A 22,740-nucleotide genomic window follows, 5' to 3' on the forward strand; every position below is an offset into this window, starting at 1 on the left:
CTTAAGATGAGATTGTATTATCACAGGGGGGTGGGATGAAGGAAAAGACTAAAAATCAGATTTTATCATGCCAAGAAGCTTAGTGTCTTTGCATTACTCTTGCACTGATATCAGTAATGTGGAAGGAAAAATCTGAGGGAAAAATTGAATTAGTATTTACCAAAATAAATTTTCTAGATGCTTGGCTAAAGCTGATATGAACCATAGGGCTTAAAGGGAGGAAAGGAGTCTTTAGTTACCACAGGTTCATCTTTCAGAAGTTAAAGAGCCCAAAACCAGGGCCAAGATGCTTGACCTGAATTTGATCGCTACAAATTTAAATGCCCTCAATACCAACAGCCCCCAAAATCTGTAATCTTGGTGGATTTTCCAGAGGAGGGCAGGGTCCTGTTTGCAGGGTTACCACAATAAGGTGTTATCCCCTATTCTAGCTAATTTTTTTAAAGACTTTGGATGTTAAAGTTTACTAATAGCTCTCTGATAATTTAGTGTTGGCAGGAAGGACAGACAAATGCTTTACAGGAGATATGATCCCGTAGGCATGAAAATTCATCTGTTTTTAAATTGTGAAGCTAAACGTGAGTAAGGTATATCTATCTATATAAATTCTCCATGATGCTTACTATTTTTTCCCCTTTAGAGCGTGTTTTACCCACAATCCCCCACCCCATTCAAGGTCAGTATGATTTTTATCGTTGTAGTTCTGTTGCTGGGTCATTCTCCATCACCTATAATGTGCAAAACACAAAAAGGGGGAAGCACCTTGACAAAATTCGCATACAAAAGGAATCATTTTTTTCTTTAAACCTTCAAAAAAAGGTCAATCGATTGCCCTCACGCTAGTTGAAAGGCAGGTAACTGGTCTGTCTGTACCTGACCTAACTTCAAGTTGGTCACTAACTGAGGAGACAGTGCTAAACTCAGACAGCAATTTTTTGTTCTATTAATACATATTACAGGTAACTATGAACTCACATATTTGGAACACAGCCGGTTAAATTCTGTAGCTCACAAAAATATGAATCCTGTAACTGACCACCTTATACAATCCAAATCTGAAGTCATTTGTATTACTTGTAAAAATGAATTTATCTATTAACAAAGGTTGAACTCAGCCAGATTACAAGGACGTTACCTTTTCTTAAAATCTTGGCCGATTTGGGGGCGTTTCCTTTTAAACATAACTATTTCAGAAAACACAAATAAGAAAACAAGGTAATCCTTCCATATTCCTTCTCACAGAAATTTCTACACAAATTAAATTTTGCCTTCTACATCACGATTAGCTGCAAGTGTAGTGCAGCCCCGACCTTCTAGCTTAAGGGCATTTAAAGGCAAACTGGCAAATAAAATTAAAACAATAAAAAAAACCTGAAATGAAACCAACCTACCATTGAAATTAAATTCCAGAAAAGTGATTTGCAAATAACACTCAAAGACTTGAGAAAAAATGGAAAGTAGGCCATGTGGAGCCTAGTGTGGAAAAAATAAATCCAATTAAACAAGATTGTCGTATACACTCTAAAGGAAATGTGCTCAGAATTAAAGGTAGGAAGCTGCTGTTTTATAAGTTTGAAGACGGATCATGTTTCATTAACACTTGTCCAAACTAAAAATTAGGCCAGAATTGGGGGTAGATACGGAGAGTGTCAATAATGTGATGGTTTTGCATATGTATGTATTCACATATGTGCAAACTTCCTTTAATTACATTAGAAATGAGAATTGCACCGTTTCAAGGATCAACTAGACAGCTTAATAAAAGAATTATTCTTAAATTTGAAGTAGGGGCCAAACTATTTTTAGAAGAACCGTGTTGAATAAAATTCTTCCCTAAAACATTGTTTCTTATCCCAGTCACTAAAAATAAGACTGTTAAAATGTGCCTGTTTTTTAGACTTGACAAGAAACTCAGTGTTCGTGGAAAGCATCCCATTTTGAATTCCTGACATGCCACAGTCATTTTAAAACATTTATCTTCTACTGTTGCTGCAGAGATTGACACCATTTTATCATGTTGCCATCTTGCAAATATCTTGATGTGACAAACATGCACATATGCGTTTGTCCCAACGTGTAACGTTTTCAAAGAGGTCATGCTCCATCCAAGACGGGCTTTGTACAGTGTCACTACTGCTCGAGGTATCCTTTGTGAGAGCAGTTCTACAGCCACAAAGTCAAATATTTTATCTGATCACTCCTTATGATATATATAACATTGAACAAAATGAAGCCAGACACTGTTCACAAAGGACAGCTGTTTGATATTGAAAAACAATTTGGACCAGGATGGAGCATGTGGGATTTTGTTGAACTTGTTATTTTCCCACAAACAGAACTGTTGATTGGAGAATGACCCTAGTTTGATTTTACATTGTAGATGGACTGTTGTAGATAACTTCCATAGATCCAGTAGTTTTAGAGAATATAGTTTATCTTACTAACTAATACTTAGGGCTTCTGCTCGTAGAAATTGAAAAGCTGTTCATGGAGACTTGGGGTAGCTGGTGAGAGAGGTAGTTATAGGAAGTGCCCTCTTAAGTTTCCTGTTCCTTACAAGGACTTTTACTTTCTAGAACTAATCTGTTTTCTTCTCTTCTTTCCAATCAAGATGGCAGCCCATGGAAAAAAATGCTAACATATGGGATCCTTAACCCTTTTTATAGTACCGAAATATCTAAGAAAAGCTGACTGCCTCACTGTGGTCATAACTATAACATGAGACACCTTCATTTAATTAAGTATTATATATTGTCATCATCTATGTGCAATCCTACCTTTCCCTCCTAAAGTGTGAAGATGTCTATAAGCAGATGGTTGATGCAAATGGCTTGAAGGATTTTGAGCCAATTAATTTTCATAAGGTGTTTTGAAAGTAGGAGAAAGTCCCCAAGCTCCTTTTCTCTCCTCCCATCATAAAAAAAGAGAACTTTCCCTCCTACTTTCCCATAACAGGAACACATGTTTAATTTCAGCTACTTCATTGTTAATATCTCTCTTTGGAGGGTCTCCCCTCCTACCCCCTCTCTACATGGCCCATCAAGGTGACTGGGGACAAACAACAGAGTTGCAGCAGGAATGCAGTCCTAAACCTCTTCAAGCTCTGATTAAAAAAAAAAACAAGGCTCAGTAAATCAAATGTGTTTCCCTTGGGTTTCCTTCATCACATTGCTTGATTTTCTGCAGTGATACTAAGAATACTGGAATTACACCAAAGGACAATTTATATTGTCTGCAGCCAATCGGAAATTTTCAAACTTCCTTTCCTCTTATGCCCAAAACAAAACAAAACAAGCTTCCCTGCTCCTTAATTTAAAAGATAAATAAATAAATAATAAAATAGTGTGCCATTTTTTATCTGTTTCTGATAGGTGTTTTTTTCCATTAATTTTAATTTAGGTTTATTTATTCTGAAATGAGTCCTGAATTGCATATATTTGGCATAACTACCCCTGACTACATCGCTGCAGAAAATCCACTGAATTGTAAAATGAGGAAAGAGCCAGCTCTAAATGTCTGAGGGAACTTTTCTCACTTTGTTAGTCTCAAATCATTTCCTGAGGGCTCTGAATACTGAGAATCGGGTAACATTGCTCCCGTCTCCTCCCTACGCACAGCCCCTCATGACGGACGTGCACCAGAGATGCTCTCACATTTAGAAGGACCGTAGGTGCAGAATGAGGTGATGAAACCAGCCTCCCGAAGTAGAAATAAAGGGAAAGAAGAGAAAAGGACAAGAACAAACCACCGTTGTGTGTTTATCACCCTCAAGTGAAGAATTCCCTCGAGCTCAAGGCTCTCTGGCCACAATTGCAGCCACTTAAAAAAAAAACAAAATTAATAACCCTGGAATCTGTCTACCCTGTTTGCCTCTATCTGATTATTTATTCCAAGTGAACAGCCTTTCCATTCACTAACCCCGTGTGGCTAGTAGGTTTGGGGAATGTTTGAGATTATCTTCCAGGTTCAGGCACTGCACTGGGTTTGTTCACAGCTGCTTGCCATTCCGTTCCTGTTTTTCCATTGATAAAACACATTGTGCATGGCTGGGTTTGCATGATTAATACAGCTGTCTAAAGCTCACTCTGAAAACAAAACACGCCCCACAATTAAAGTAGAAAAAAAAAATTAATGTCCACAAACAAACCAGGCTTGCAGAAATCTGCACTCCTCCTGGCCTGCTTCCTCCCACAGGGAGACTGGTGTTGCTGTGGGTGTGCCTGGCATTTGAACAGCCAGATTCTATCTCTAGAAAGAGGAGGAGATGTACCTGTCCTCAGCTGGCACTCCCAGGAATGGGTTCTCAAATCAGACTCCACTGGCAAGGAAGGAAAGCAGGGAGAAAAATCCTACAAAGATCCCATGCTGTGAAGGTGGCTGGACTACAGCTTCATTTATTTTCTGTAGGATGTTATCCCAAGGATCAATGAGAGAATGCTTCTTTTCAGCTCCTTATTATAACGGCAGTTTTACCTTGTCTAATAAAAATGGTAGTATTAATAATAATAATAGCTAACATAGATAGTGGGCTTCTCATGTAATAGAGTTCTAAGGGCTTTTGCATGTATTAATCCAATTAGTCCCTACACCCCTAGGAAACTAACATGCACCTTCTCCTACACTTTTAATCATCAGAGTACACCCAAATTCCAATCTACTCCTTGCTGCACCCAGGCACATATATAAATCTATAGTACATTATAAATAACCATTATGTATGCATTCATGGTCATTAGATATGTATTAGATATAACTGTCTAATGAATTTTAAACACTCGTCTAATTTATTTTATGTATTATAATTCTTATAATGTATAATACAGTTGCCTTACAATCCGTACACTTTTACAAAGTCCATTTCCAGACCCACTCAACACACAGAGTTGTATGCCCAACTCACGCAGAGATTTGAAAGTTTCCATCTTTAAAAAACATGAGCGGAGCTGTCTGGCATCGGCACATCTAATTTCACACACTTATTCAGGCTGATTTACATACACACCTCTATTAATTATGGATAATTACTAGCATTGTTCTCTTTAATTCAGTTTTTCCAACTGTGAAATGGGAAAGAAATTATATTTTTCATGCCTACAAGCTCAAATGGTGTTTTAAATAATATATAAAATAGAGCTTCAATTTCCTAGAAAGAAAGCATGTTGAATGCAAAATGATCATATTCAGATACACATATGTCTTATAATTTTTAAAGATGTACTTATAGTTAAAGATGCACTTGTACCATGTGTCACGTTGCCTGGATATTAGTTAGATAAAAGTTCGGTTTGGCTTCATTATAGTTTGACGTGTTTCGGATTCTAGGGATGTCTGAGTTTAAATAGAGAAGTATCCCAAGGTCAGAGAAAGAAGACTTTTCATTATTTTTTCACCACCATCATAATACTACACTTAAGAGGAGCTGCCAGGTACACAGTTCCCTACTGTGTGACACACACTCATACACTCATGCACTTGCTGTCGATGCCCGTATGCACATTGCCACCTGTCAGACTAATCCATAATGATCAATCTAAAGAACCTGCCCTTTATTTCTGCTCAAAGGTGTAAAGCATGTCCTAGGAAAGCCTTCAGTGTTTAAGTACATTTCTCCTTTCCCACTAGGTGATGGAAACAAGGGTCTTGTATTTTTTTAATAGAACTTAGGTAGCCACGTCAACACAAATTTACAGCAGAATCATGGGCCCTGATTAATACAATGAAGATGATTAAGAGTTGACATGAATACCTGACAACCACCCTCTGACTCCTTTAATGGGAACAGGAGTCTGACTTCCTCCCGGTCTATCCCAAGTGGGATATAGTTGTGCCAATACTCACCTAGAATCAATACTGCACCAGCCAGTTCAGCGATTTAGACCCAACTGTAGTACGTGGCCCAAACCACTGATTTAGACCCAGTTGTAACAAGCACTTCTCTCTGTTGAATCCACTTCCGTGTTTCGCTCTTTCACCTTTTCATTCTTCCTTCTGCCCTGTTTCCTAAACGGTTCTTGTTCTCTCCCTGTTAAAATTTTCTAGCAAGAATAATTCTGAAATTTATTCACGCTCTTATTTAAATGTCCAACAGAAGCTTGGAAGTGTTACCTCTCTCAGAATTTACATTTAGCTTCAAGCTAAATGGCTAAAAATCCTACAGCATCAATTTAAAGGAAGGAGAATTTTTAGCCCTGGGACTCTTTTCTGATGCCTTTTCCTATTTTCCTAGTCTGGATCTGCCTACATCAGTCAGCCTTTCCTGGTGATCTCCCTGTATTTATGCCTTGCTGTGCTATTTAGATTTCTAGAGCCAGCAGGGACTTGAAGATGAATTTTTTTTTTTAATCCAAGCTCCCACTAAATTTTAATTTGATGGAAACATTTCTCTTCTATGAGCTTTATGAGAAAAAAAATATCTTTCAAAGTAACAATTACATTTTGGGATTAAGTTTGAGTAATTGACAGTCTTGTCTTTTTAATTAAAAGGAAGAAAGCCGCCTAAGAAGAGCTCAGTGAGATTTGCAGCAGAAAATGTTAGCATGCTGCCCCAAAGGGTGAGAAGACCAGGATCCTGAATGGGCAGAAACTGCTGATGCAGGTCCCTTTGGTCTTTAGAGAGCTCGCCTCGGTGTTTGCCAGAGTGTGACATTTAGCAGGAGGTAGCAGTGTGCTGTAACGAGCGTTGCTGGGTGTAGCCAGGAAGGAGGTCCTTTCACTGGAAGCTTCGCTCTAGGTTCAGAGACATAATACAGATCAAGAGTCCTTAAAGGAAGTGGCACTACTTAAGAGTTAAAAAAGAAAGAATACATATTCTTCCAAGAATTCAATCATCAGTGCAGTCTCAGCCCCTGACAAATTTCATAGTATAGCCCTGCAAACGTATAATCTTTAATTTTCGTCTGCCCCATGGCTCCCTCTTTCCTTTTCACCTGAATTTCTTATTCCTGTTATCTGTATTTCTTGCTCTTCTTTTTCTCTACATTTTCCACCATATTCACCTTGCATTATGCATGCACCCTCTCTTTGACATCCTTCAAATAAAACCATAGAAAAAGTTTTGATGTTGTTAACATTCACCTCTAAATACTGGTTACCAGCCATGCAAGCACCACAAAGCCATTATCCCATCTATCTGGAGGAAACATCTACTTCTGAAGAGGCAAGATACAAATTAACCTTAGTAACAACTTCTCTTACACCGTCACTCCGTCCCCACAATGTTCTTTCATCATCACAAGTCATTTGTAGGTATTAAACAAGCACTTCCATAAGGGAAAAAAATCAGCTTAAGGGGTCCCACCTTACATCTCCCCTTGTATACTGTGGTGAAGAAACACACCTGCCAAGTCAGAACACAGCATGACATAATGAGTTTGGAATTCCAACTTAAGGTGTTCATTTGTACACAGATATATGATGGGAGTAGGCAGACCACTCACTAGGACTCCACTGTGAATTGTCAGCTATAGCCACCGCAAATCAGTAGGGGGGAGAGACCTTACAAGTCATTTATCATGCTTCCTAATTGGACCCTGGGGAGTCAAGCACTGCCATAGTTTACTGCACTATTTTACTAATCACAATGCTGATTGTAAAGGAAAACACTTCCGACATCTCTGTAACACATGTGTACGTTTCAATACCTAGACATTACCATTAACAGAGTGTCTTTGCTATAAATCACAGCTATCAGTCCATTCTCCTTTATCTGTCCCATACTCACAAGGGAGATTCTGCCTCAACCACTCACCTCCCAAACCTTGCAGTCCCGGTATGACTTTTAATTGCCTAAGAGGATGTTGTTTGGGGCAACAGTAGCGTCCTGTGCTTTCAAAAGATAAAAAAAAAGCAGTAAGAGATAACTGTGCCTTGGCTGAGCACCCATTCTGTGCATCATCCCATCCCCTTTAGCCCACACGGCACCAAGCATCCCCAGCCATGTTCTATGTCGGAAAGTTTCTTGGCCATTCTAAAGTGCTTTCTCAATTGTCCATGTGAATGTTTGGAGGGCAGAAGCAACTAAGCAAAAAAGGAAAGAAAGAAGGAAAAGCAGTAGCTTGCACTTCTCTTTGTTGAATCGCAAGTTAGAGAGTAACTTGGGAGATTTGTTCTATTTTCTTCCCTGGAGTTCCTGAATACAGGTAAGTTCATTGTTGAAAGCTGCTTACTTCGTGTGGCAGTGCTGAAAAAGATGGCATGCTCTCACGCATTGGAGGTTGGTCTTCCCTAAGGATCAGCCCTCCCGTTCTGTCATTAAATGAATAGTGTCACTTGTTCTGCATTTAGATGTACTCTCCACTTGCTTTTGCTTTGTCAAGTTCCTTTTAGAGTCCATGTTTTCTTTTCCTCTGATTTCTAACCATGAGGAACACAAGAAATTAACTTCATTCTCAATGGGCAGTGCACACTAGTTTCTGGCCCAAATGAAGTTTATTTAACAATACACGATATTTTGATTACACTGTTCATTCCCTCAAAAAAAAAAAAAAAGTACTATCCTAGTACTTTTTATGTGCCAAGCTCTCAGCTGGATCTTGGGAAACACTGTGGAGAGCAAGCCAGACATGGCCTCAGTGCTAATAGAGCTTACAGACCAGACGGGGCAGTAGATGATGAATTAAGCAATCACAGGAAACTTTGCTATGTTGAGGAAACCTGTGTGGTATATGGGGAGCACAGAACAGGGGCACCTTAGCTAACCTGGACTGGTCAGAGGGGCTTCCAGGTGAAAGTGAAGTTCAAAATTAAGGCAGAAAGGAGAGAAGGGAGAGAAGAGCAGAACATCCCAGGAATGCAGAGATCTAGAGTCCAGAGAGAGCTGAACAATATGGTCTAATGAATTTTTAAAATCTGAAAAAAAAATACATTTTTCCCTAATAGTTTCCTACTTTTCCTTGTTTGCGTCTGGCCTGTTTAAAAGAAAAGTGATAAACCAGTGGAGTTAAAAGAGAGGAGATGGGCATTTCTACCCGTTACACATTTAAGACAAGAAACAGCACCTGTCCGCCTGATTGCACAGATATGCACGGATAGCGTATACTGTATGGTAGGTGGTGTTATAGAGGTGAGTTTCCTGGAGGATGCTGAGAGCCTATTATCTAGCAGAACATCTAGAGAAAACTTTCAGCCTCTCAACAAGGAGGTTTGATAGTAGGTTTTTATTTTAGTTGTAGGAACGGTCAGGTCGTATGGAGCCATTTGCGTTTTCCAGCAGCTGCTCTAGAACCTGGCGATGATGCTATGTTTGGAGTCGGTGACGCAGCAGGAATGACAGATAAATCACTGAGGCGTCCTGGCGCTCCAAGTAATACAGTCACTGCGAAGGGCCCAGGGCAGAACCGAGAACCGCCTTCACCAAGTTCTGCCCTGCGGCGGTCAGTGCCGCAGATGCAGTCCCTAGGGTAACTCTGAGCATACCACCTTTTTTTTAATCCCTTATCTTCCCTTATTTCCAATAAATAATCCCTTATTTCCAAGAGCCTTAACATCCCAGGAAATCTCACAAATTCACTTGTTATCTCTGCATTCAAATGCCATAGGCTAGTTACCTTGTTTCATGGTATTTGAATGTTTTTGATTTTGAAACTTGCAAAATGAAAACACATCTTACATGGATTAAAGGCCATCTTGAATCCCTTAGAATTTAAATTTAAAATGTATTCTAAAACGGATCTGCAATTCACAATTTAGAGCATAGAAGTAGAGAGAAAGAAAACCAGACAGGAGGAAAATCTCTAGAGACCGACCCAAACCTGTACTTTTTAAATCCTTTTTTAGCAAGTTAAATACATGAAGGCACAAAAGGCTTCAAATATACATAAAATGTATATTTTTAAACACGGAAAATATAATCTACTTTGCCCCAACAATAAGTAGATTCGGGGCTGGGAGATAGCTCTTTATGAAATGAGATGACTGTTCTTTAATTCCATCGAGGGGCAAAGGCAAAGATTTTACCCACAGGTGCAATGGGCGTGTTCCAGGCACAAGGGCAGAAGCACGTGTTTCTTCTTTAAGACAGAAGGTTCATGTCTGGCCCTAATAACCTTACTGATAGCTGATTCAAACAAATTTGCTTCTGGAGTTTTTCTATCTTATGCATATTTTCAGGTGGAGTGGCCCAGGGAAACTCCTTTATTAAACTTAGCCCATTGGGCATTCTCTAACATTTTAATTCACTGATTATTAAAAATTAAACCTCTCAGGCTAAATAAGAAATCTGCAGGATTTGCGAAGGCTGACTTTGCTGTAAGAGACTTAATGAAACCCTCTCTTTATGTCAGGAGTAGTGAGTCTGTACTCTCTGGAACCATCCATATCACAACTGAGCAGAGCCCGTAGCAGTTAAAGTTAATTCGTGCATCTCTACTCACTCTACAGGGCAATTACTTCAAGCGTGCAGTCAGAAGGACCTCATAGACCCATGTATTACATTTCTCATTGCATTGTCACTTCATGCTGTAAAGACGGTGTTCCTTATCGAAGTCAGACCTCACCTATCTTAGCTTCTCTTTAGTTTTACTGTATACCAGCCAACTAAAAAGTGGAGGAAAACATTCATTCTCTTTGTAATGATGTCAACCCAAAGATAAAGAATCAGAAATTGATTACTTTCTTTTCCCCAGATTTAGAGGTTTTTTGAAAAAAATGCATTGATTTGTTTTTATAAATAGTTTTCCGTTCTGATAATAAATGTTATGTATTCTCATTATGGAAGAATATGAAAATATATGAAACTATAAAGAAGAAAATAAAGATTATATATAATCTCTCTCCCCAGAGATAGCACCATTAATAATGATATAAACAAATGTTTCGTCTGAATGTTGGAGCTGTCAGTGTACTATGAAATGTTCAGGTTAAAACACCTAACCCGTTCTCCTTTTTCTGCCCTCTCTGAGGCTGGGCCTGTTCCTGGGGCTTGCTCAGGGTCACAGAAGAGGCAGGTCCAGGAGCAGTGTTCCTGCCCCCAAGCCAGTGCTCTCTCCGCAGGCACAAGCGCTCTCTCAACTCTTCCAGGTCCTAAGTCAAACCTGACTCGTTTTACAAGAGATTTCCCTTGTGTCACCTCCAGGATTTCCAGTAAGAGTCCTCCTTTCAGATGTGGGTCCTCCTACGCTCTCTCTCTAAATTGGGGTATTAATACAAATTTGTCTTTTTTGAATGAAATGACCTTTTATTGTAAAAATATTTTCTCCAATTCTCTTTAGTATCTAATGTTTAGTTAGTAGAGGGTTGGTTCACTAATTGATGAGAATAAGGAATGAGTCTCAATTATTTTACCATATAATGAGAAATTATGTCAGCATTAGTTTTGATTTGGATTTACTCATTCATTCACCACGGAGCTCTCACCATATGTCTAAGGTGGCAAAAAACTTGGTAAATCATTCATATCTCTGACTCACTCCAAAACAGCATCAAACATCTGAAGTTCATCCCTGGTCGCAGTCAACTCTAAGAGGAAAAACCCCTAGGAGCATTTGAAAGTCAAGTATAGGATTCCTTTCTGACCCAAATCTAGCTAAGGGGGAGGCCAACTTCCTTTCTCAAATATTGATGACATGTTAAGACTTTTTAGTTTTCCCAGCCAGTTTGATGTATTCCCCTAGTAGTCAGGATAATGATCAACCTATGAAATAACTAAGAAAACAGGAATAATCTTAAATGTTGACTCTTAGGACCATTTCTGTATTTTGGCTTTTCCCCTGAACTAGACGCGGAATGATTACTGTGATTCTCAGAGAACATTACTCTAGAAATACTAGGCATTAGGGTTTATAAAACGTGAATATAGTAAAAGAGAAAAATTAAAACTCTAACAATCCAAATAGAAATCATAGGCATATCTTTTTCCTGTGTAAAAAGGAAAATAATAATAATACTTGTAAGTAGAAGTGCTAACCCCTAAAGCCTCCAGGTAGAGCAGAGAAACCATTGAGAAAGAAATTGACAACTTTCAGAGTGTGGCTTTGAAAATTGAATTAATAAAGATGTCCCCCTTTTAAGCTACTATAATAAAAAAAGGTTTTACTTTTCAAAACCTTGACAAAAAAAAAAAGAGCACAAAAAATCATAAATTCTCATGGAGGACACTTAACAAATGTCATGCTTCAGGTCCTCAGCATCAGTGAGGGAAGAAGAAGCATCACGTCGAATATTCTTATACATTAATTTCATTAAATTTCTTAATGATTTTAACTCTGTCCCTCTCTTACTTTTCCCAGGCAACTGAAGGATAAAATCTGTGTTGAATTTGGACCCTCCGTCTCCCCTGAACATACACTCTTATTCATTCTGGCCCAGAAAAAAAGTGCGATTAGTTATTTTAAGTCCTCTAACATGTCATTTTCAAAACCTGGGACATATCAGAAGATTGGCTTCATAGAAAGAGTTGTGCCATATGCAACAGAGAATTTCTCCTTGCTCCAATGGCTGTGGTGTATTGAAGAGTGAGCCGTTTACATTCAAGTAAATACCCTGGAATTAGAACATCTGCACGAACAGTATAAACCGCTAAATTCTACATATCCTACCTGTGAATTAGAATGAATGCTTATAAGCATAGGATTAGAGATAAGTTGTTAAGAGTCAAAGTACTGAAAATCTATTCTTCTTCTCATGGATTCGTTGTACCCTCACCTTCTCTCCCAGATAAAATTCAAAGAAGGCAAAATGCCAAAACAGCTCATAAATATAGATATGGAAATTTCCTCAGGTACTAAGGGAGTTACCAAACTGTAAACTCCAGCTTCCAGTGAAGCATCCCTCACCTTCACAACACTCACTCTAATTACAGAGAGAGAGAGAGAGAGAGAGAGAGAGAGATACCTAATTATACCACACAATGGCAGATGAGAGGAAAGACTAAATCTTCTGGCCTTTGAACAAAAGAACATCTTGGGTTTTTATTTTCTAAGGTTTAAATTTCATGAGTTCTTAAATAAAGCTTAGCCCTCCAGAAAATTTTCTACCTGCCAGGGATTTGGGGACTAATGAAAGGACCTCCCAGCCCCATATGGTTCTTTAAATGACTGTGAATTCCCAACAATAATTTTGCCTTTGTGTTAAGGCATAGTGGTTTCAGAGAATAAAATTTCCCCCTACCTAGAATCTTAGGGAGGGCAGCTCTTAAGGTATTGATTGATTCATTCATTCACTCAGTCACTCATTCATTTATTCATTTATGTACTCAGACACTTATTCAGCAAATCTATTGAACACATACTCTGTGCTAGAGAAATAGTGAGCTGAGGCTACAGTAGTGAACAAGGAAGACATTGTCTATGCCAATGAGAAAAGCCCAGTCAGCTCTTTCTGATGCTGCACGTTTGTATAACACGGCTGGTTGTAAAGAATCTGAAAGTCAAAAGTCAAAGACAGATTAGCATAAATAAATTTGTCAAGGCACTTGCTTTTTCTAGTATTAATTTTTTTTTTCCCATCGCCTCCTTGTATGCCTTCATCAGGAGCTGAGGTCTAAGCATATGACAATAATGCTTCTGCCGAAGTCTAGAACTGCCTCTGTACTAGAACCCCCCCAAAATTTTGTCCATTGTATTGCTGCAGTAGATTTATCTTTTTATTTTACTATTTAGACTGGCACTGCCATGCTTACTTTTTAAGTGTATCTGCTAAAGCAAGATCGACGTGTGTTGAGAAGTCTTCGAGAGGCATAAAAATGGTAGGTTTCAGGTATATTCTAATAGGTATGTCCAGGGAATCCCTACAGAATTGGTATCCCTGGCAAGGCAATTTTACTCAAGAACCTGAGATTGCCTTCACGTTGGAAAATAAAGAATAATTTTCAGTTGTTAGGGACCAAAACAATTTTTTTTCTTGCCTATAATAGGAGACTCCTTTTTGCAAATAACATTTCATGCCTGCTCTGGAAAAAAAAAAAAAAAATTTCTTTCTCACTACTGCCACCTCGTGGACAAAGGTGATTTACTTTAGACGGCGCAAAGGAACATGTCTTAGTATTACCACAAGATGGCAGCATACAACCAAGTTTTCAAAGAGCCCCGCTCAAAAAAGTCCGGGATTTTGCTCCTCAAAAGAGAATGTTCTATTCCAACAGAAGAGGATGAGTAGGAAATAATTGTACAAAATAAGCACTCTGTTCCCTTTTTCTAAGTGCAAATGGAATTCCAAGTGTTAAGATCATTAGTATTTCACAAACTAGTTCATTTATTGCAATAGGTAAGACTTCCTAAAATTTAACCGGTAAGCTAGTTTTTTTTAAAAGATATTTTAAACAAGTATATATTTTTATCTGAATTTTTGTGACATTTTCTTCATAGAGTGTAGTATTTGAGCAATGTTTTTAAATTATTTTGTTGAACTCTTTTTAATTGATTAGTAGGGGAGTGTCTGTTTCCTAAGAAATCCATTTAGGACATATAAACTTTTGCCCAAGCCTGTGCCAGTGACTGGTTAACCCATTGCTAGTTTTCTCCTGACCAAACTGCTACCTAATCAGCCTGCGTCCCTATCACTTCAGTGTGCTAGCAGTATCTTGTTTTGTTCATCCATAGTGTTGCAGATTTTTAAAAAGAAATTTTTTTGAGACTGTATTGCTATGGCTTACTTTTAAGATCTGTTGTTCTCTTTTTCTGCCAAACTTTAACTGACAATCTTTCCTAGAAGGGATTTTTACCATAAACCTGACAACAACAACTCTTATTTATTGAGCATTTACTATGTGTCTGGCAGCATTCTAAGCATAGTATGATAATTAATTTAACCGATAGAATAAATGTATAAGAAGCATTTGATTAAACTTATTTTACAGTTGATGAAACTGAGGCAAAGAGAAATGAAGTGATAATTTATAGCTTAAGCAGAACTATTGGTTTCCCTGCTTGCCCAGGTTCCTGAACAATTGCTTGGAATTATTCCATGAGGCCCGGAATGGAGCAGGGAAAAACAAGTGTTCTTTACATGAAGATGATTCCATCACGGATCTAAGCCCCTTTGGGTGAAGAGCATCACTTTGTGACCTTGAGAGGTCCTTCTAAATTCTGAAAAATGATAAACCAAAAGGCTTGACCAAAGAAAGAAGTTGTACTTTGCACAGAGCAGAACCAAACTTTCCCCAGTTGATATTGAGTCATTTAAATGTCCCAGTGATAGATAACCCTGGAGTTATATAGGCTATGCTTACTCAGCTTTGCTGTCGTAAAAATTCTAGAGGGGTATAGTGAATAATGTTCAGAGTTCTGGCTGGAGAACCGGGAGCCCTGAACTTCAGTCTCAGCTCTGCCTCTTGCTGTTTGTGCGACCTTGGAGAACTGATCAGCCTCTCTGGGCCTCAGTTTCCTCATATCACGATAAGCAATTCTCTACAGTGCCTTTTCCACACGTTTTAAGGTGATATGCTGATTTCAAAGAAAAGTGGTGAGATCAGGTGTTATGAAAGAAAACAGGTGTCAGCGTGTTTAATATACAGTTGAAACGTTAGTGGTCCGATGATCAGTGTGGTCAACAGGTGGAGACTGGCGTTTTATATCTTGAGAGAATCTTGCTTCACTTCTAAGGTGAGAGAGACATCAGTTGCTGGCTTCTGCTAGGAGAGGAGCAGAAATCTTGCTCCAAGCTTCTGAATGGACTTCCATCCTGCTACAAGTAATGGACTAACTCTTCAGGGATAGAAGGGCAGGTGCTGATGGCCTTGAGTGTCTTCGGAAGTGCATCGGCACTCATGGTATAAAAGAACATTCACACGGGGCTCCCCACCAGCCCCCACTCCACACCTGACCAGTTTAGAGAAACTGTCCTTAGATGCACACACAGTCCAGCTGATACTAGTTTTGCTAACGCTGAATTGTAGCCAAACATTTTCAAGACTTCAGACACTAGGATAATTGTGCCCTTCTTGTTGGCATCATAAGAATGCTAGAAAACACCGTGCTGTTTGAGAGCTTCTCATTGTGGTCTCCTTTGGACGGGCAAATGGAAAATCGGGGAGGGAGAGGCTTAGTAGATTGCTCTGAACCTCAGAAACTTTGCAGACCTGATTCTGAAGATCTGACCCCTTTGTGCTAAATCAGAGAATAAAGAGTTCAGCTACTCAGATTCTCTGTTGTCTTAACAGAGTCTCAGATCCTCTGTTAGGAGGATGCCTGGCATACCTTTATTTTTCTCACACTTCAGTGATTCTGCCCGTTCTGTTTTGGCCCGTTTTGCACTCAGAGTGCCGTCATGCATTTGCTGTGCTAAACAGGGAACAGTAACAGACTCAGCCTCTGCTTCCATGGAACTCAAAGTTCACTAGTGAAGATAAGCATTAATCAAAACCTCAGACAAATGCATTTGAAATTAAAACTGAGATGAGTGTTATGAAGGAGAACAGAGCTTATAACAAAGGGACATAATTTTACCAAGGAGTCAAAGGAAGACATCTCTGTGGAATTTGTAACTGAACGACGAGTGGGATTCCTAGCAGAGATGTCATTAAGCCATAGGCCCCACAGCAGAGAAAACATGGTACCATGGAGCATCAAGACGGCTTGTGGGCTGGAATGCAGAGATGATAAACATTAATGAGGCTGGAGGGGTGAAAGGGCAGAGCCATGGACGTCATGCTAGGGATGTTAGCCTTTATCCCGGAAGCCATAAGAAAGCATAAACAAGTTTCAAGCAGGACAGTGAGGAGACTGGATGTCCAAATCAAAATCGTCTCTTTGGCTTGAGAGTCCAAGTCACTTAGTGAAAGCACGCCATTCAGGGATGCAGGGCTACATGCTGATCTTCAAAGAGAAGAAAATCCCTATCCAACAGCCATGGTTTGGGCTCCTATATCTGAGCAGTCATTCAGCTGGTCCTGAGATTCAAAGTATCCTATGGAAATGTTCCATATTTACTCCTAAAGATCTAAGTACTGTGGTTTAATTGATAAGGATACTTAAAAGGGAAAGCAAGTATTTGACCTATAGCAGCTCTTCCAACCCTGAGATTGATTTATACACTCGACAAATATTTATTGAGTACCTGCTGCATGCCAGGCTCTTATCGAGGCCCCAGGGATACAATGGTTGACAAGACATGCACTGTCGCTGCCTTCATGGTACATATGTTCTAACAGAGGAGATAAACTCTGAACAAGCAAATAAGTAAGTGTATGACATGATGCCAAGTAGTGATCGGTGCTCTTAATATTAGTAAATCAGGGTAAAATAATAGGAAGTAACAGAGGATACCATTTTTGAGAAGGTGATGAGAGAAATCCTTCCTGAGTTGTTGACATTTCAGCAGAAACCTGAATGAAGTGACTGAGTAGGCCAGGCGGAGGCCTGGGGAGGAACACTCCAAGCAGATGAAACAGCAAGTGCAAAGGTTTGAAAGTTGGAATGGATTGAGTGTATTAGAAGAAAAGGAAGAAAGGCAGTTGGCTTGAGGAAAGCAAACCAGGATCAATATGGTAGAATGCAGTCGGGAGCCAGACACATCCTACCATTCCCCTAAATTGCAGTCAAGTGTCCTTTTACATGCAGAGTTCTTGTACTTGTCTGCACACATCACATGTTACATCAAGTATTTGTAGTTGCAAATTGTTTTTGCCACCTCCAACTGCACATTTGTTCCAACAAAACAGTCTCTTTCCGTGTGCCTTTCTTTCCATCTCTACCCATATATGTTCCTCTGAGAGTATTCTTCCCACCCTTCCTCTCATGCTCCTTTCAGTGGAGAGTACCAGACTACCTTTGTGCTTATTCTCAATTGATACAGAACTTTTTACCTGTTTTTGTTTTGCTAAATGTTTCCTTTTTAGAAATTGGCACCACCGTACACTTCAAGCAAAAAGGTATGGTTCTTATTTCTGATTACCTTCTGTATGTTAAAATTAAGGTTCTACAGCAATACATCGGGGCCTTATACACTTTAGTTCATTTCAATAATCTGCGATAATAATTTCCATAACACGTCTGCTACTGTTTTTTCCAAATTGCGAACTTTCTCACTTGCAAAAAAACAGCCCCTGATCCAACCCATGACCCCAATATTGCTTTTGACAGCTATTCATTTTTAAATCTCTGGAACTGAGCAAGTTATTCCCCCTCCCACCTTCCTTAAGTGCCCATGGCTAATTCTTGCAGAGCTGCACTTTGGGAAATGCCCAATGACAGGGCTCTCAGAAGAGCCAGAGAGTCTACTTTACCATCCCTTGTTGGCTGTTCAAGTAGATAATATTGCTAAAGGAGATAGAACAGGGTCTCCTAAAATGAAGCACTTGAGCCTTTAATATCCCCTCCTGCCTGAGCGTTCTCCCAGGTCTTCATATACCCTCACCCTGCTACACTATACCCAGGCTGCTGGGATATCCCAGGATTTTGTACCCTCCAGCTGCCCCACATAACTTCATCAGCCATGTGGCATATAAGTTGTATACTTTCCCCTACAAAGACAGTGCAATCTGTTCAAAGCTTCAGGATATGGACCCTAAGATTCAAACAATTTGCCAATTCTGAGGTGTCATCTTCACAAAACCAACAGAAATCCCTAACAGTGTCTGTCCCCAGACCAGAGTCATGGAAAAATAGGTTTGGCAGACACCACCCTCCATAAATCTTCATGGCCACCCACCTGGATTGGTAATTGTCTCCTATGAAGATGTCTTCTTCTCTGAGTTTCAAAGGGGATGAGACTACCAAGATCATTCTCAATAGTGAGAACCTGTTCTTGTGGTACTTAGAGCCTACCAGTGAAGAAGCTCAGATTGTGGACACTTTGTTGGTTACACCCAGGAAAGGTCCAGCACCTTGTTTATGACCAGTGCTAGCAAGTCCTCACAGAACGCAGCAGGGAAGAGGTGACCAAAAATATGTACATAGGACCAAGATTATTTGGGGCAAGAAGTATAAACTACCATTCTCTTCAGCCCTTCTTCCCTCTCCAATGCCATGATTATCAATTACATTTGAATCTTAAGTAGCTGGTGTTAGTAGAACTTAGTGATACCACAGAGTTTTGGTGTGGAGGGGAAAATAGGGCATACGATTTTTTTTTTCAAAGACCAACGAGAAAAATTCCTCGTGTCATTCAAAGAAATTCTAAGTAATGGCCTAAAATTTCAAAATTTTTGAAGTCAAAATATTTGATGCTGTTTTGATGGAAAAAATATGATAATCCCATTTCACTGTGAGAATACTTCAGCCTTACCCAAGACTCACTTTATAGAAAGAGGAGCTAATGCATAAAGAATTATGGAGAAGGAACCCAAATTTAGTTCTAAGACACACGGGTCAAAGAAAATATTAATATATCCCCTCTTCCAATCTGCTCCAGCCTGGAAATTATAGGCTGTCATCTCCAGTGGATTCATTCACGCAGAGAAAGCTGTACTGGCGGAGAGTGGACAGCAGGTGGCGCCAAAGTCAGTCTTTTTCCCTTTAAACATGGCTCCCAGGACACTGGTGGGGGGGCCTCAGTCTGGGCACCTAGATACTGAGACATTTAGGAGATTATTTTTCTCCTTGGCTTAACAATTGTTTTGTATATCGTTTATATTTTTGTTTTCTTTTTAGTCAGTCAATCCTTAGTAATTCTAAGAAGAATTCAAACTTAAACTCATCTGGCCCTTCTTCTTTTCTTGTATGGCTGAACTATGTACAGGAATAAAATTATAAATGACCTGGATACCTTAGTGGCTGGAAGGAATGCCCAGTGATCACTGAGGGTGTGATTGATGATTATTTTGAATAAATCTGGTCCCAAATCCTGGAAAAAAGCTCAAAGTATTCAGGAAAAGCAACAGAAATGTTGGCCACATTGAATCACAAAGTGTCTCCAAGCACACGCTCTCTAAAGCAGGTGCTGAAAAATCACCTTGTCCTTTCCTTGAGATTTTACTGAAAGACAACTCCGTTGGTTTAGCATCCTGCATCAGATTTGTAGGGTAAAGACTTGCCCCCCAAATTCTCAGATCTCGAAGTTTCAGGATGTTTTATCAATTTTGCCCTTAATCACAAATTCCCTTTGATAAGCATTGTCATGGCAAAGTGTGGTCCGGCTTCGACCCTGATGCAGAGTCTCACCTATCACCCTGTCCTGGGGCTGAGAACCTTGACCTGGTGTGTTGACTCAAGATTCCCAATCCTGCGGCAGCTAAATTTCACACCTTCAGGTCAAACATTAAAAGCCTTGATCCAGTTCACAAACCAATGCCTTTGATTCAGGTATTTCATGCCTTTCTGTTATCCAGACTTTTAGAGTTAATAACAATAATGATAATGCTGCCGCTTATTGAATGTTTACTAGATAAACACATATACACATATAGGATGTGGCTAAATACCAAGATATGATTTTTGTCTGTTACATGAAAAACATGTAGCAATTTTTGAATTGCGGTTCTATTTGCGCATCTATTCTTAAGGCTAATTTATGTTTGCAGACTCTTGCTTTCATTATATCTGTCAGTATATAAAAGCACTTGCTGAGTGTGGCCATCTGGCGTGGGAAATAAGATTTATTATTTGCATTTCCACAAATAAGCAGAAATTTCATAACTATGAACTAAAACATAATTAATGATTTCGCTGATTACCCTTCCCTGAAATAGCCATTAACTGAAACAGTCTCCTATGCAGTCATGTACATGTCTGTAATTGCACACACATTTGTGTTGATTCCACAACTATCACCCGTTTACCCTTGTACTTTTTCAAGCCTATTTATTTTTTCTCAAAACCAGTTACGAAAAGAGGAAGTCATATAAGCACATCAAATAGCTATATGAGAGCGCTTAATAAATAGTAATTGATAGAGATGAAAATATCTTTAACAGATCCACAAAATACATTTCAAATATGTAATAATAATTTTATTAGAGATAAAATTAAAGATTATTAGCACAGTTGTACTGGGATTCCCTATGTATAACATAGAATAGCATGTGAAAGTAACAGTGAATTCTCAACTATGTGTATTAAAAGACCTATAACGTGTGTATATCATATGTGTATATATGAGTATGCATATAACAAATATACTTCTCTTGGTATCTGCATATATATGTGTGTACATACATTAGCAAGAGCGTTATATATGAAATATTTATCTAGGTTCATATACGCATATATCATATTTTTCAATGATGGCATTTTTGTTTTTTCAAATATTTACTACCCTTCAAATAAAATGGTAACACTAGACTTTTCAGACTCCCCCAGGTACCACTCAACTCCAAGATGTCTGAAAGATAATCTAGCCTGTCCCAGCACTAAAAATGAGATTAAGAAAATAGGCAGAATTGAGTCTTTCTGAAAACTTTCTGTTTTCGTACTATCCCTAGGGCAAAACAAAAATCATTCTTGCTTAACCCCGTATGGCCTCAACTTGTGTGTAGACTTTGTTTTGGAAGCATCACTGACACACTAATCCAAACAAATGTGCCACAGAGCTCATGACATCTAAAGTCTAAAGAGGAATTAAAATGATAGGGAAACACATTGCCCTCACGCCAGAAGCCCTGGGGAGATACCGTTAAAGGAGCTGAAAGGTCCCCAAAGGCCAGAAAGAATGGGGTGGGGAGGAGATGAATTAGGAAGAACACTGAGTTAAGACTCAGAACACTAGGGCCTGGTCAACAATTACTAATCAGCTTTGTGCAGGATGTAAAATCTTCCTGAACCTTAATTCCTCACGAAAAGTGTGAACCTGAAGGTAGCTACAGTGCCTTTTATTAATATGATCCTACAGCCATTCAGAAAAATTAAATCGATTGAATATTTACATTGTTTATTCTGTGTTTCCATAGCTCAACACATAATAACACTCATTTTATCCTGGAACTATGCTGTTCAAACTTTGTATATATTCATATTTTTATATTAGGGGATATTTTTAATATTCTCAAGAAGGCATTCTAGTAAAAAAATCTTCTAATGAAAATCATTTTTTCAAAGATAATGGATGCCTTCCTGTTGTTTTCATTGTTCTGGGCTACTATTTTAAACAAACCCAGATTTTATTTGCCGAATGTTTGACAAGGGACTCACCAGCACCACTTCACTGTGTAACCTCACTGTGCAGTGGTGACAGGCAAAGTCTCTGGAACCAGCCAGGGGATCCCCAGCTCCTCTGCTTACTAGCTGTGTAAACTCGTGCGATGGATTTAACCTCTCTGTGCCTCCCTTATCTCACTGTAAAACAGGGTTCACTAGAGTACCTGCCTCATAACATGCTTGTGTGCTTGTATCTGTAAAGCATTTATAACAGTACTTGTAAAAACTGCTACATAATTGTTCCTTGGTTGTATTTGGTTGTTGTTGTTCCTATTATTATTCACATAAAACATAGATAAGAAAACATTTTTGAGTTCAACATTTTCCGTGTTATTTTACATCTGATCTGGTATGTTTGTAGACAATTTTGGAAACGTTTACATACCAGAGAATGCTTCCATTGCATTTGCAAACCATCATAGGTTTAAACACACACACACACACACACACACACACACACACACACACACACACTCATTCAGACGTATTGATCTCCGTATGTGCCCTCAAAACTTCCAAGTGACACATAATTACAGTGACACCAATTTCTCTTTTGAATGTCATTGTCTAAGCATAGTCTTTTTTTTAAATTTATTTTAACTTTTTTAACATCTTTATTGGAGTATAATTGCTTTACAATGGTGTGTTAGTTTCTGCTGTATAACAAAGTGAATCAGCTATATATATATATATATATATATATATATCCCCATATCTCCTCCCTCTTGCATCTCCC

The 22,740-nt window shown here is 38.9% G+C and overlaps 1 protein-coding gene across 2 annotated transcripts in view; it reads left to right on the top strand.

The window, feature by feature from the left end:
• The window catches only part of LSAMP (limbic system associated membrane protein), a 647,085-nt gene that overhangs the window by 613,968 nt on the left and 10,377 nt on the right, over positions 1-22,740 (top strand). Inside the window, exon 7 of one of the 2 annotated variants that reach the window (XM_032631424.1) lies at positions 12,225-13,406. The exons of the other annotated variant lie outside the window; for it this stretch is intronic. Coding sequence (XP_032487315.1) covers positions 12,225-12,232 — 8 coding nt within the window. The 3' untranslated portion in view covers positions 12,233-13,406. Of the gene's footprint in view, positions 1-12,224; positions 13,407-22,740 lie in introns of those variants that run through there. 2 annotated transcript variants of the gene reach the window in all.

This window comes from Phocoena sinus, chromosome 4 (genome assembly GCF_008692025.1).
Source record: "Phocoena sinus isolate mPhoSin1 chromosome 4, mPhoSin1.pri, whole genome shotgun sequence".
Classification (NCBI taxonomy): Eukaryota; Metazoa; Chordata; class Mammalia; order Artiodactyla; family Phocoenidae; genus Phocoena; species Phocoena sinus.